This window comes from Triplophysa dalaica, chromosome 17, assembly GCF_015846415.1.
Source record: "Triplophysa dalaica isolate WHDGS20190420 chromosome 17, ASM1584641v1, whole genome shotgun sequence".
In the NCBI taxonomy this organism is placed as follows: domain Eukaryota; kingdom Metazoa; phylum Chordata; class Actinopteri; order Cypriniformes; family Nemacheilidae; genus Triplophysa; species Triplophysa dalaica.
In genome coordinates, this window is record NC_079558.1 from 17551106 (window position 1) to 17567351 (window position 16246).

The 16246-nt window shown below is 38.2% G+C and overlaps 2 protein-coding genes across 3 annotated transcripts in view; one reads left to right on the top strand and one right to left on the bottom strand.

Annotated features, from left to right (window-relative positions):
• LOC130439178 (uncharacterized) overlaps positions 1-16246 on the bottom strand; it is a 37748-nt gene that overhangs the window by 13852 nt on the left and 7650 nt on the right. The gene's annotated exons all lie outside the window — the stretch shown is intronic.
• LOC130439182 (phospholipase A and acyltransferase 4-like) lies at positions 12729-14673 on the top strand. The gene is made up of 4 exons (XM_056771651.1): positions 12729-12861; positions 12980-13087; positions 13839-14071; positions 14240-14673. Exons 2-4 carry the CDS (start codon positions 12982-12984, stop codon positions 14351-14353), a joined length of 453 nt encoding a protein of 150 aa, XP_056627629.1. The 5' UTR covers positions 12729-12861; positions 12980-12981; the 3' UTR covers positions 14354-14673.

Sequence of the window (16246 nt, forward strand, 5' to 3'; positions counted from 1 at the left end):
GTGGGTTCCTCTGGTTCTGCATAGGAAAACAGTGCACGTTTATTTGAATTAAGCTGGATATTGAAACATACAAACTAACAAATACCTAATAAACTCAGCAGCAAAACACTGCACAGAAAATCACAATTTGAAGGAGATCAGATTCAGTCTATACTGTGCGCGTACCCGCTGTGGAACAGATTGACAATCTCTATCATCAGGTGCATGCAGACAGGGTTTAATACCCCACGGGGCATTTTTAATATCTAGTCATGCCTTTTGGACTTTCTAATGCCCCGGCCGTCTTCTAGGCGCTCTTTAATGAGGTGCTCCTTGATATGATCAATAAACTTGTATTTATGTACCTGGATGACATTTTAATCTTCTCCTCTCCCCTCCAGGTTAACATTCAACTGTCAAAGGTAAACTTGCTTTCCTTTTTGAAAAAATAAATACTATTCGGATGTTACACTTGTTCCAGGTTTTGCTGTAATTAAAATAAAAAAATAGAATGAAAACAGAAAACCATTTAGTTGATTCAACAGCAAAACCTGTAAAACAGAGCAGTTTCCATGCACGACATTTACAATAAAAAAAGTAAATGTCTGTCTATTTGTAATGTAAATGTGAATTACTATTAAGAGTTGGTATATTGGGAATTGGTCATAAGTCACTAAGAATGCTAAATTTTTAAATGGAACTACAAACAGCCAGGGTGGAAAGGTGATCATAATACATCATTAAAGAAGAACCCATCACCTCCTTGTTATTACACACAATTTGTGAACCAAGAACAAATCCTAAAGGTGAATTTAGGATACCTTCATAAATTATTCTTTGCAAAGAAAATTCTTAACATCTCCGTAAAGTATTTGTTTGTGTTGTTATATACTGTATATGCTCAAAGAGCCAGCTTCCCTTTATATATATTGGATGAGTGTTTGTATACAAAATTTTAAATATGTGCACGCACACCGTAAACAATGTTTGTGTAGCATATAATTAATAATCCTGTAACATGTAGGCACAATACAAGTGAACAATTTTACAGTATGTGGCTAAGTACCTGTTTGTACATATTTAAAATGTTTTGCAGGCAATGTTTTCTGGTGCCTAAATCCAATTTTTTTAAATGAAAATGTTTATTGTTTTTTTAAGATTTCACATTAAGCATTACTGAATTGTTACAATCCTGCTCTCTTGTTCAGGTTTTCTAGTCTTGTGTCAGTACCCATGTGTTTCGTGTGGAGAGAGACATGCCATTGTTTGTTTTGACTCTCTCTGGTCTCGTCTTTGTCCCCGCCCTCTCGTTTCCTCATAATTGATTATGTTATGGTTTATGCCCTGCACCTGTTCCCCTCTTGATTTGGTTCCCTATTCAATCTCCCTGTGTTTCCTGTCTTGTGCCAGTTCGTTAAACTGTGTTTGTACGAAAGTGATGCCTTGCATATGCCTGCATTGGATGCTATCATTGGAATCGCCGGCGTGTATGAGAGTGCCACATCGCGCGCCTCCGTCAAGTTTGCTATTTGTTTAGTCTTGGTAATTTATGTCAATTCTTGTTAGTCCAGTTAGTGTTAGTTCCATCCTGCCTAGTGTGTTCCCCTTCAACAACCTTGTGGGTTAAGTTTATTATGAGTTAATATTAAAGTGTTTTGTTTGCCTCTACACCAACTGTGCCTAGGTTCTGCTCCTTGCCATTCCTGATATGAATTACTAGCATCACATTTTTTTTATACTACAAAGTAGTTGTTTGCAGAACATTGATACAAAAGCTTTTCTTAAAGGCCAATAATGGGAACACCATGAGGTCGGTTGGCCACTTTGACATCTTAACCGCAACATTTTCTTAATTTTCCAACACAAACTGGAAATTCTCAAAGACACCGAAACTCAGCTACTCAATGACCCAACAGGCATCTTTAAAGTTTAGCTATTTTCATTGTGGCCAAAATAAAAAATATATATTGTTTTGGCTTTTCTCATTTCAAAATGGTGTTGCATTTAAACTAGTTGTAACAAACTCTTGAGCTAGTCTAATATTCCATAATATAAAATGAACAGCGCACACTTGTTTTCATCTCGGACAAATATTTTTCTTTCTTAAAAATCGTTCTACACCACCAAGGTGAGTAATGCACCTAACACTGTGCAGCTTTACAAGACATTTAACTCTCTTCTTTGCCCCCCTCCTCCCCCATCTACTTCATCTTTGACTGCGGAGGACTTTGCTGACTTTCTCACTGAAAAATCATCATCTCTTGAATACATCAAGTATTCATCTCTTCTGTGAATACTTGAGAGGCAAATTAAAATATTTTCCAGCACTTTAGACACAGTTGCTCAGTTGCGCTTAAAACAGATAAAAGAAAATAGTCCAACACTGTGATACAAGGGGCCCTCAAGAGAGCAGCCAGAAAAATGGAGCACAGTTTGAAAAAACAAATCGAGAGGATTTTCACATTTCGTGAAAAGAGAGCACAATTGCATATAGAAAGGTCTTTAAAAAGGTTAGATCTGATATTTTTATTCTCTTAGAAGACAACAAATGCAATGCTAGTGTAAGAATATTACTTTTTGTCTAGGTAGAAGGTTGAAGAGTCTGGTCGATGGAACACACAGAGTTGCAGGCCTGGAGACCAAGAATGACACAGACACAGAAGTGCAGTTCAATCAGAGTCCAAAGTTTATTGAATTTGGGACCAATATTTATATGGATAAAACAGCAAGTCAGATGCGTCATGGACAAGCACCAGACCTCCGTTTATATCATTTATCAAAAGACAACATGTGATTAGCATCATCTGGAACATTCAAGGACATCTGTTATCTTGGTCAGCACATAAAATTGATGAAAGTAAGTAAGATTAAACATAACTTGTGATTGTTACTAATCCCAATCATGATGTAGTGCTTAGAAAGCTTAGATATGGGTTAACAACAGTCATGAATACATTTCACATAATATGTGGGACACAAGCAAAACCCCAATTCTCACAATGGCCACTTTCAGACCAACGGTCTTACAAACAATCCTGTGTCCCTTAAAAGAACAAAACATATTTGAAAAAGGTGTTAATATAAAATCTATAAAAATGTATTAATACAAAAGTGATATATATCAAAAGGAAAGTTGCACTAGCGTATTTTTGTTTGGTTTTCTGGTTTGCAAGCTGTTATGAGATAAAAGAAACATTCAAAACAGATTCTAATAAAAACATAAAACAAAATCACATCACTTCCTCATCATCTTCCTTATTAATCTCTATTATTGAAACTTCAATCTGATCCTCTCTTTTCACTTCATGTTCATTTCCTCCATCAACATTCCTAGGACCTTCTACCACCGGTACTGGTTCTGCTTCTAGTTCATACGTGTGAACATTATCATCCTCATCAGCGTCAGTATCATAATCAAATGTTGATTCCCACAATCAATTCTGTTCTTCCGGATGATAACCGTCCGGTGTGTGTCTATCCATCCTAGTCTGATACACTTCAGTCGTTCTCCCAGCCAAAATCATTTGATAAGTTCCCTGACTTGTCAAGGATTTAACAGATCTTTTAACACATCCAATCATACACTGTAAAGTACAAGGCATAAACAGTAATAACGCTAATCCAGTAATAACAATTGGAATAACCGTACCAGTAATCCAATATCCCCATCCCCCCGATAGGTTGTTTAACCATTAAAACCATGTTGCGTCAACTCTCTTTGGTTCCCGGATAGATTCTCTCATATGTGTCACAATATCAGTGATGTTGTCTGAATAGTCTGGAATTGAAAAACAACAAGATACTCCTAGCATTTTGCACACTCCTCCCTTCTCTGCTGTCAATATATCCAAAGCAAGTATATGTTGAACAACAGCTATTCTCATTGTCTTCAATTAAATAGATATTAGATTTAAAGCTTGTGCTGTATAATTTTCTAAAGAAAGAACTTGCCATGTAAGACCATTGATCTTGTTCAGGGCAACAGTAGTACCTGTTCCTGTAAGAAAACCTGCTACAGACCATCTTAAATTCTCCAAAGGGGTAGTCCATGGATCACTAGTCTTGTGACCTTCATAGAAATCAGGCAAGAGTTTCACTTCCCTTCTCTGACTAGTCAATGATGTAGTCTTATCTCTATTTTCTCCCCTTTTCATTATGGTAGTTCCTGTTGACGAAATAGCAGGATAACAACAACCTTTCCAGTCTCCTGCATCTAAATGGTAATACGCAATTTCACCACAAACCCACACTGTTCCTGGTGCACTGTCTAAGTGTGAGAATGGACATTCAAATCTCTCAATAGTTTTGTTGAGATAGTTTATGGTGCAATTATAACTTCCATTTTTTGATTGAGCAAGAGTGATCATATTTTTACAATCAGACATTCAAACTACATGTCTGCCTGCTCTGGAACCAGTGTTGGGTGTAACTAGTTACTAAGTAATTAGTTACTGTAATTTAATTACTTTTCCCTTGAAAAAGTAAAGTACGGGATTACTCATATGTTTTCTGTAATTTAAATACAGTTACTTTTGATGTAATTAAACTAAATACTTTGTTAAATATATGCGTGTGCAATAGCGTAATTGACTTCAAAATTCAAAGTCTTATTTTAAAATCTGTGCTTTAATGTATAATTCTCACATTTGTAATACTTTGGTCAGTTAATAATATTATTTGAATGAATTCAATAAGCCGTTTCATGTATATCCTTGAATCACTTAACTAAGGTTGATGTATGATATAGAAAGTAATTAGTAATGAGTAACTAAATACTTTTTGGACAGAGTAATTTGGACAGTAATCTAATTACACTATTGAATATGTAATGAGTAACTAGTAATTAATTACTTTTTCAGAGTAACTTACCCAACACTGTCTGGAACATACACATAATTCTGCTGGATGAGCCTGCACATGAAACGTAGGTCCTTGAAAAGGTTCCCCTGTGTACGAACAGTTATAGTCTCGAATTATATATGTTGGTGGTCTATGTTGGTGGTCTTCCTTCTCGCACATTTAGAGTCATTTCTACTATTAAAGACATTTGTTTTGGCATTTTGCATACACCTTTGTCATTTTATAGCATGTCTGCTGTAAGCTCTTGGGTTTTCCACATTGAGTGGAGCTGTAGACATACTCAACAATCTCCTCTAACCTCATCCGTTACTACTCCTCTCTGCAGTAAAGCTAGAGCACGAGTGTAACCGGCAGAGTAGTCACTGTCTGATAGAAGTTTGTCCCTCGGCAGTTATGGTAGCCCTCTGACGTCACCCAGCTTGCTGTGAGTGGCTAAACAGCTCATTTGCGGCTAGGCTGGTTTCTATAAAACCGTCTTTACTTTTGGACTTAGTGCGATTCACTGGTTGTTACGGCAGTGGTATACGGTTCTCCTGTGCAACAAAGGTGTTTAACTGATTGCCAGACGCCCTCCGGGTAGTCGTGTTGTGTATTGCCGAGGGTCTTGGGCAAAGCACCCGCCGGGTAGCTGTACCGCAAATCAGACGTAACGTCAAGAAGGTAAATGTCGGTTGTTTATTGTTTATTGTCCTCCAGTGGGGAGGACTAATAGCTTTGAAGACGTGTAAAATAAGTTTTATTGTGTTGTCCTGACGTAATGCATGGCTGTGTTTTATTGTCAATACATAATAGAAATGTATTTAATGAATATGCTGTGTGTAACCATTATGTAGGGGTGTGAAGATTGGCGCAAAGGGCTGTTTTTCCACGGTGTCATTTCATATGTCAACATTGAGGTAAAAGAAAAGGGTTTTTTTATGAAATGTTTGGACGCTATGTGACTATGTATGTGTATATTAAGCACTAATTTTAATGATTTTGTCTGCAGGCAGATTGCTCCTGCTGCTTTGCCTTGCCTAAATGAAGTGTTTTTACAGATCTACATTTTCTTTTCTTTATTATGGTTAATTTACCGTGGTATTGGCTGTTCACGTAGTGTATAATTTTATATTCTTATTGATAAAAACTTTCTTGTCCTTTCTCTCTTTCTCTCCCGAGTATTAGAGTAGCTGCTCACAAGGGAGGTTCCTGGTTCGGTTCTTACGCATTGCTCCATGCGTTGTAGTGGTAAACTGCACTTCACAATATTGATTGAATTATTAGCTTGTAGTGGTTATGCCTGTCTGTGTGTGTGTGTGTGTGTGTGCGCGCATGCATGCGGTTGTGGGCCCTAGAGTCCAGAGCACGGGTGGTGAACGTCACACGTATCCCGGACAGGTAACTTGCCTTGATAGTGGGTTAGTATTTCTTGGTTAATTTGTTAATTGTATTGTCCCTTGAACAGCCAATGCCAGGTCAGTTCTCTCTTTAGCCTAATCATTGTCGTTTTGTACCTATTGCGCCTCTTGCGTGATGGCGCCAAATTATGTTTAAATTATGTTTATGTATAATAAAGTATAATTGTTTTTCTATTGAAAGCACGTCTCTGTCTGGTTCATCTTTGGTGCATTTCTATGAACCCGCTTGCCTCAGATGATGTTTTAAGCAGTTGAGGTGCAGAGTATATCCTGGTGTGATAGGCACCAGGTGGCGTAGTCAAGAACCATTTAACCTAGATCTGGTCAAAGTTCCATAAGGTCATACATGCATAGTTACCACCATATTAAGCCTTTGCTACTCTTACTTCTTTTGTTTCTTGGTTAAGATTAGAACTCATGAAAAAATCAATATCATGTGATGCTTCTCCCTATGCATCTGAGCAGCCGCTAGGCATGTTTGCACCTAGTTACTTAATCATGTCTTTTACTCCTTTCACTTCAGGTGGTTCTATTTTAGGTGGTTCTACCGTAATTCGTATCTCCTAATATCGGTCTTTACCTAATAGGGCCCATGCACAATAATAAATTCCTTCATCCTCAAGTTTTACATCTTTTATGGTGACATTCATCACCCATGCATAACTCTGCATAACTGTGGGTTTTACCAAAAGTACAGGTATGGTATTTTTTCTGTCACAAAATACACAGCGTGTTCCTCCCCACGTTGTTGTGGGGAGGAACTTTACAATCCAACTTTACAATCCTTATCCCAAACCTGGGGTCGGTGCCTATGGCTTAAGTGCCATGATACGCTGTTACCTCTGACCAGCCACAAGATCCCTTGCAGATTTAAAGTCTTTCTCCGAAATTGTCTGACTACTTCTCTATTGTCATTCATCCCCATAGTTACAGATATTGGGTCATAAAGGAAACTTGCACTGCTCCCTGTCCTCAAAGTGAACTTAAGTTGGTCATCATCAGGGTAACCATTATCCATTTCCCTTTTTGGTAGAGTTTCATTTCTCTCTCCATCTAGTTCTACTTCTCGAATAAGGATTATACCAGTGATTATTATAGTTATTAGGGCTAGAATAGTCGTTGTTCCGCGTAGTCCACACATACCTGGCATCCTGAACGGGTGCCATGGCCTGTTATATTCCACAAGATTATTCTACCTGGCTGTGGGCGCTGCGGCACTACTCTTGTTGGTTCAGGGGCAACGTCTAACGTTGCTTCTACTGTCCTAAGAATGTCTGGACCAAACACAATAAGGGCTTCTGTAAGGGTGCACTCAGTATAAGAATTTATATCTAAGAGATCCATAAGAAATTTGCCCTCTGTGCACTCACTATAAGAATTTGGCCCTCGGTGCACTTCAGGGGTGATTAATTAGTCAGCACTTTTGGCTCAATGGGCCGTCTATCTTCTTGCTTTGGGTAGCCCCCACCTCACGAAAGGTAGTTCTTTCCTCACCGTAGTCAGTGCTTTCTCCACCCTGAGGTGCAGTAAGGTGAATCCCCTGTTGAGATTCTATTTTAAATTGAAGCTTGCCTGCTATCCTGAAGAACACAATTTGAGTCTGGAAGCGTGTATCCACTGTGGCTGGTAGTCCGTCAGAACTCCTGTCCGAGTTACGGCAATCACAGTCGCTGGTCCGTGGTACTTTGGTTCTCCAACTTTGGTCGGCTTGAGACTCCTCACAAAGACTTTTTGTCCTGGAACAAAGTTATGAGTAGGCTGTTCTGAGGGAAGATGAAGACACAAAGAAACATCAGCACATATAGAGTTCAACTTTTCGACTAGGGAAGTCACGTAGTCCTCCTGGATCACCTCCAAGTCACCTAAAGAAGAAATGCCTGCGCGGTCTTTGACCCACGGGGTCGGGAAAGGTCTACCAATCTAGTATCTTCGGTCCACGTTTTCTTAAAACGCACAAAGAATTGAGCCGCTGATTCTCTGGCTGTCTGTTTAGTGCTTGTCGCAAAGGATGTTTGCTTCCTCTTCAAGAATAACTCTCAACTGTTTAAAACATGTTTCAACATTTGCAGAAGTCTTCCAAAACAACTCATGCGGGTTTGCAGCCGTACCACTGTTGGTAATTTTATCATTGTCAATTGATAATGTAGGACACTTTTCAATCAGTATTTCTTCCGTTACATCTTTCTCGAGTGTTCTTTACAACACCGCTCGGAAGTCGCTACCTGTAAAATGTGCATATTTCGTATGTGTTTGCAAAATCGACAAGTATTTTCCCGCTTCCTGTGGGGAAGGCAAGCTTTTACAGATTGCTTCCATATCAGACATGCTTAACGGTCTCACATTTACAGTGTTGCCAGCTCTCTTGGTTTGGCAAGGAGCAGAGTATGCCGGCGGCTATTCTGACAGCCATCGCTTTAGGTTTGCGACATAAGCAACAATTTTTGATTTTTCGGGACCCTGTTCCCAAACCTTTTTCATATCTTTCCATACGGCACAAGCTTTATTCATGTATTGATAGTCCCATAATGGGTCGCCCCAACCTTCTTTCACCATGTCCTCTGCCAATGCCATGCCCTCATCAGAAAATGAGCCGTCCCTGGTATAAGTAACATCAATTTGTGGTTTCATTCCCTCTGACCATCCTGCAAGTTTGTTAACATACGGTTTGACGTAAAAACCTTGATTATTTCTGTACACAAATGCAACTGGCGTTTCACCAGGCAACGGTCTTGAAACAGAACTCCCCATCTTTCACTTCAAGGATGGCAATGATAGAAATAATACAGATATAAATAGTAGCAGTTGAAACTTTGAAAAGTTTCGGTTCTAGGTACCAATATATATTATATAACTCTCGTGTTCAATCGACCAACAGTTTCAAGTATAGTGCATGTAACGTATTGTGATCGTGGGTGATTTATTAAATCCACCGTCTTATCAACATACAGTAATAGTGATATCAATTATTTGTTTCCCATTTTAATACAACCTTCGAATAATAAATGAACTGTTTCAGAATAAACATCAAACAGATTTTTCTGAGTAACAAAGCACATTTTTCTGAATAGCAAAGCTTACACCGCAATCCAAAAATACAGTGTGATCAGGACTGTTTATCGAATTCATACTCGTGAGTTAATAATTGGTTTAACCAATTACTGTTGCCAGCCGCATTGTCAAAACAATAGGACTTGAATCACACTAACAATGAGTTGAAAAACCCTATTACGTCTGTACGAAATAAATCTCACAAAAATCCTACAGGGTAAGCAATATACTTCTTCAAGTCAGAAAAATAAATATTAAAAACACTAACCCCTTTTAATGTAGGTCTGTGACCCCTCGTCAGTGTGCCTGCCTCAGGTATGCTTTGGTCTCTTGGTTCAAAGAGGTCTTCCCCCTTTCACGGACGATCCCCCAACTGTAAGAATATTACTTTTTGTCTAGGTAGAAGGTTGAAGAGTCTAGTCGATGGAACACACAGAGTTGCAGGCCTGGAGACCAAGAATGACACAGACACAGAAGTGCAGTTCAATCAGAGTCCAAAGTTTATTGAATTTGGGACCAAAATTATATGTATTTATTTTAAACAGTGGCTTAATGAACAAGAAATAAAGCTTCAACCCCATGCAGACATTTCCCAACAACACAACAGTAAGAACTTTATGAACTTTATGAACCATTAGGCAATCGTAGCCTAATGGTTAGAGAGTCGGACTCGTGACCAGAAGGTTGCCGGTTCGATCCTCAGGGCCGGCGGGTAACGATTGCGGTGCCCTTGAGCAAGGCACCTAACCCCTACACGCTCCCCGGGCGCTGCAGTGATAGCTGCCCACTGCTCCGGGTGTACGTGTGTTCACCACTTGCTGTGTGTGTGTGCTCACTAATCACTGGATGGGTTAAATGCAGAGGTCACATTTCGGGTATGGGTCACCATATCTGACAAATAGGTCACTTTCACTTTCAACTTCTTTATTTGAAAGATTGATAAATATTAGAGAGAAAATTATATCTATGCAACCATCTATTACAGTATCTCATCAGACTGTGCACTGTAGTGTCACTGAGGAAAACACAAATTCATTCATTGCTATAGGAGAGGAAGAAATGTCTAAATCCACAACATGTTTGTTAGACCATATACCGATAATATACTGAAAGAGATGCTTCAAAAGGTCGTAGATGCTGTTCTTTACATAATTAATTAATCACTGTCATTAGAACACATACAAAAAACTTTTAAGCTGGCTATTATTAAAATACTTGTTAAAAAAATTCTACTTGATCTTACAGAATTAGTCAATTACAGGCCGATCTGGAATCTACCTTTTCTGTCAAAAGGCAGGTAGAAAAGGCAGAATCGTCACAACTTTGCTCTTTTTTAGAAAGAAGTGGTTATGATATCTCAAATTATGAAGATCTTGCCATTATATATTATTAATGTACCTGTAATCCCCATGTAGTACCTGTAAGTGGTATGTGTGAGTATTTTCAGTCAGGATTTAGACCGTTTTATAGAACAGACATATTACAGAAACTGCTCTCATTAGAGTTTACAAATGATTTGCATCCGACCGTGGTTGTATCGCGCTATTAGTGTTAGGGAATTTAGAGCTGCATTTAATATTATCGACCACAACATTCTTTTGAACAGACTCAAAAATTATGTTATCATTAGTGGAAGGCATTGGCATTGTACAAATCATACATATCTGACCATTATCAGTCTGAAGAAGTAAATGAAGAGATGTCATACCGATCACAAGTTCAGTATGGAGTACCACAAGGCTCAGTCCTAGGAACGTTGCCATTCCTGTACATGCTTCCATTGGGAGATATTTTAAAGAAGCATGTGTTTGCTTTCACTGTTGAACTGAGGATGGTCAACTCTATATTTCTTTGCGCCCTGACGAAACTTACCAATTCATGAAATTGATATGTATGATAAAAAACTGGATGACTAGTAATTTCCTACTTATTAATTCTGAAAAAACTGAGATCCTAATTATTGGACCAAAAATCTCTGCACGTACTAAACCTAGAATACTGTCTGACAATTGATGGCTGCTCTGTCAAGTTTATATTGTCAGTTAGGAACTTGGGTGTGCCCTTTGATTCCAGTCTTTCATTTAAAAGCCACGTTTCTAGCATCTGCGAAACCACATTCTTCTTAAAAATATATCTAAATTAAAAAATAAACTCTGAATGACCAATGCAGAACAGTTAATCCATGAGTTCATGACCTCAAAACTAGATTATTGTAATGATCTACAGGGGGTTTTCCCTGCTCGCTTAATAAATAATCTCCAGGAAGTATGACCAGGAAGCATGACCATATTACCCTGGTTCTGTCAACACTGCATTGGTCAAATCTTGCTACTTACCTATAAAGCACTAAATGGTTTAGCCCCGTTGTACTTGAATGAGCTCTTAATGCATTTTAGTCTTTTACGTCTGTTACAATCTCAAAATTCTGGCCAGTTGATAATACCTGGAATACTAAAATCGACTGCTGCTGGTAGATAATTTTCCTATTGAGCCCCCAAACTCTGGAACGGCTTTTCCAAAGACTGTCTGGGAAGCAGACACACTCTGTCATGAATCTAGACTAAAAACACATCTCTTTATTGTAAACATTATCTACTTCTATATTTCAAATCATGTGAATAGATATGCAGGCTGCATAAATTAGGCCAGCCGGAACCAGGAACACTTCCCATAACACCTGATGTACTGGTTACTTCATAAGGAGAATGGTGTCTACACTAATATAAGTCTCTCTGTTTATCCCGAGGTCTACTGTAGTCTGCACGATCCAGGCCGTATCCAGATGAGATGAAGGACCAGCAGAAAATACTAATATGTCTGTATAGTGAATGCCAGACAAGTGATTTGGCGATTTCGCATTGTAGAAATAGAATACGCGTCTGCGCATATGTGCATTCAAAAGCGCATGCCTATAGACTGAACATGTAAAACGCATGTACACCGTAACAGGTCTCAAAGATTCACTTTTTGAAGTAGATAAGGCAATAATGTTTCTTGGAACCTCTCAAAATTCGCATTTTCAAGTCTCAAAACCCCGTTGTCATGCAAAAAGGTGGCTAAAACGCATTAAACATGCATTAAAGGGTTATGGTTTCCAGTTATAATGTTGTGTAAGCAGTAAGTTAATAACTTATGATTTTTACTACAGAAATAAATTAATAAAAAAAAAAACTTTTTATAGAGTTGCTGTAAAGCCAAAACAATATCTGTCCTATGACTTTCCTTTTTTCACTGTAAAGCTGCTTTGAAACAATATGTACTGTAAAAAGCGTTATACACATGAAGGTGACTTGACTTGACTACTGAACCACACCCAAGGAAATATGACCTATGAATAACCACAGCCTGTTATGTGTGATGTAAACAAGTTGTGGGGCTGAATGTGCAATTTTTCGATTCTGGAGAAAGGGGAGGGCACTTCCTCATACCCTCATGAATATTTATATTAATATGTGTAAAAGCAGCGGGACTAGTTGAGCTCTAAAGCCACTGTAGAAGTCGCAGCAGAGGAAATCTCCTGTGGTGTCCTGTCAGATCACTATTGCTACGGTCTTCAGTATAGTTCGTAAAAACTAAGGTAATGTGAGACTATATTTTCAGTTTGGAATAAACCTGCTATTAATAGTTCATCCTACATGGAAGTGGATGGAATCTGTTCAGTACTTTATATTTGCCTAAAGTTTTTTCTTTCCAAGCCATGAATTTTGGAGACCTCATTTCATATCGGCGTCCTGGGTACACACACTGGGCAGTGTTCACCGGGAAGAATGAAAAGGGACAAGATACAGTTGTCGAGTTTGCAGGTACATTGATTCTCTGTAGAAACTTCAAATCATGGTTTCATATCTCTGACTAGCCTCTGTCTTACTAAAAGTGCTTTTAAATACTTTTTTAAAACTTTACAAGAACATTGATAAACTGCTAACTCCTTCGTTTCAGCTACTGCCTTATGCAGTAAAGGATTAAAAACCAGTTATAGTCGATATTTGACAGACCCGGATTGGGGGTAAAAGGGTAATTTATCATAATTTCAGCCTTTCAAAAGCATGGTTCTATATGTGAATCACACGCATAATTGTATTCATGGTCTGTTTGCGCAATGTAATGTGAATATCCAACTAATGTCGATTATCGAACGTCAGCTTGTTATTTTACCAGCAACAGTTATCAGTTTTCTTTTCTTTTATTCATGTCTCAAAGCACTACTTCTATCACCCCAGTCCTCATTCCTATTGTCATAGGCAAGAATGCAATGTATTTAACTACATAATGAAGAATTAAACTATAGATTCTAGCACCAATTTTCACAAGTACATATTCTGAATAGTATATTGCCTATTAATTGATTAAAAATGCATTTAAGGATACACTATACTGTGCAGGATGTGCTGAACTCTTTTATATTTTGTTTATCATCCAGACATGGTCATGCGACTTAATTGTTTGTTATATCAAATTGTTATTTTTACATACAATCACCCAGTTGGGCTTTTACTGGATCAATCTATGTATTGGGAAAACAGTTCGACTTTGACAGTTAAACATTTCCATTAGGTGAAAGCGGATTAAACAGTAAAGCAGGAGCCAAGGTGAAGGAAGGTCTGCTCCAGCCTGGTGGCAAAGTCGACAATCAATTGGATTCGAAATTACCACGAAAATCTGACTCAGAAATGAAAGCAACTATTAAAGAGATGATGGGTGATGGTGCTGGAAAATACGGAGTACTCGACAACAACTGTGAGCACCTAGTCACACGTATTCGCTACGGGATTCCCAGATCACTACAGGTACATTTAAATCGTATTCTATATACTGTAACTCTGATTACAAACAAATCTTTCTTTTTAGAACCTTTTTAGAGGCCTGAAATTATCACAATACCTTATAATAAGGTGTTCTGCACATTGAACATCAGCTTCTAATTGCCTAATACTGTTTTTTTCTCTTTTGTGCAGGCAGAAAAAGTTATCGAGTCGAATGTCCAGTTTCATGGAAACCTTACCAGTGAACTTTCTGATACATTCGGTGCAACTTTCCATCCACCATCACCACTCTCAAAATTTAAATAATTTCTTTAATCTGAATACCTCCTTCACTGCACTTGTAGTGAATGTTTTTTTATTCAATCATATTAAAGTTGATTTGGCTGCACTGTGTAATATGCACTGTTCCTAACACGAACACACACACAGGAATACATTTGTGAGACTAAAACAAACGCATCTCTTATAATTTGTCAAATAAAATAATCCAAAATGCAGATCCACCACAAAAATAAATTGATGACACTGAAAACAATGTGTACACGCACAAAAATAAATTTGGCTCATAAACAAGATGACATGTGTATTTGTACTCAATATGTAATAAAACTGTTCATTTCTGGTCATTTTTGTTCTCTTAGTTGGTAACTGAAGTGCAGATTTTTTTTTTTTAATTAAATGAAAAACAGATGATTGAAATAAATCATAAGACTCCAACTTTTCTCTTTTTAATATCTTTTTCAGGTTCGATTCTAATTATAATATAACATTTTTGAAAAACAGATTTTTTTCAGTACAAAAAAATGCTAAAGTTTGACAAAATATTTTTTATTGTTATTTAATAGTATTTAGATATGAGTGAAAGTGACCTATATCCGAAATGTGACCTCTGCATTTAACCCATCCAGAGAGTGAACACACGTACACCCGGAGCAGTGGGCAGCTATCACTGCAGCGCCCGGGGAGCAAGTGGGGGTAAAGTGCCTTGCTCAAGGGCAACTCAGTCGTTACCCGCCGGCCCTGAGGATCAAAACGGCATCCTTCTGGTCAAGAGTCCGACTCTTTTTTAGGCCATTAGGCCACGAATGCCACTTTTTTGTAGGAATTGGAAGACCGCTCCATTTATCAGTTTCAATACCGTTTATTTGACATCCATCACTGAAATGCCGTGAACAAACAAACACACCTCTATCGCAAGAGTAACGAGTTGCAGCTACAGCCGAAGGCCCACAGCGCAGCCAATCTTGACGCAGCGCAACAAATCTTGATGGAAAGCGGGTCTTCAACGGTCGTCTGTTGACGCATGGGCAGGCTATTTCTTTCGCCTTGCCGTGGCATTAATTTCCAGGAAAAATAGTTACGAAATGGAATTTCATTTTTTTTAAAAAACTTTACGAAACCTGTACGAATGCTGGGGGAGTGTGTCGAGCACAGAAATACTACGTAACATGTCCAACTCGCTTTTGACAAGTTGTCCATGTCAAGAATAAGAAGATGTCGGGGCAAAATCGATCATCAAATGTTGAGACCAAGAAGCCAAGTTTCAAAGGTTTCAATCTTTAATTTGTTCGAACAAGTCAAAGAGGGACATAAAGAGTTCATCTGAAGATGCCCAACGAATACACATCTGACTCCATCTTTTATACATTGTTCCCAAGTTGTTATCACAGTTTAAACCAATCATGTTTTACCTGACATCAACTTCTACCAATCAGTTTTCATATGATATCACCTTTTCATTAGCCCATCCCTCTGTGCTCGCTACCCTTGTAGTTCCGGCCTACAATAGTAGCGAGAGCCTCTCAAAAACTGGTGCCTCTTTATCTTGACACTTTTCCGGGGGTTTCAGACGATACATGATTTAACCTTGATTTATAAAAAATGAGCTCATTGTTTAGCAATAATGAGCTACCCAGTGTCCTTCTTTGTATGCGATTAATTAAACTTCTCTACAAAAGTGTGTGGGGTGTACGTCTTAGTGTGTTCAAAGTCATACAATTAGTTTTAAAAATGAGCTCATTGTTTAGAGATTCCCAGCGTCCTCGGCTCTATGTGACAAACCAAACTTCTTTATGAAAACTTATGTGTGGTGTAAGTGCAGTTAAGATAAGATATTTGTTGTTCATGCAGGTGTTCAAGAGATCAAACTTAAACATGAGGCCCAATATTAATTCTGAAGAATACATGAAACCTATAACT

Excerpts from the sequence above, each read along its gene's own strand:
- LOC130439182 (XM_056771651.1), top strand. The coding sequence starts at position 12,982 with ATGAATTTTGGAGACCTCATTTCATATCGGCGTCCTGGGTACACACAC. Across the intron at positions 13,088-13,838 it reads TACAGTTGTCGAGTTTGCAG|GTGAAAGCGGATTAAACAGT; the intron begins GTACATTGATTC and ends CATTTCCATTAG. Across the intron at positions 14,072-14,239 it reads GGATTCCCAGATCACTACAG|GCAGAAAAAGTTATCGAGTC; the intron begins GTACATTTAAAT and ends TCTTTTGTGCAG.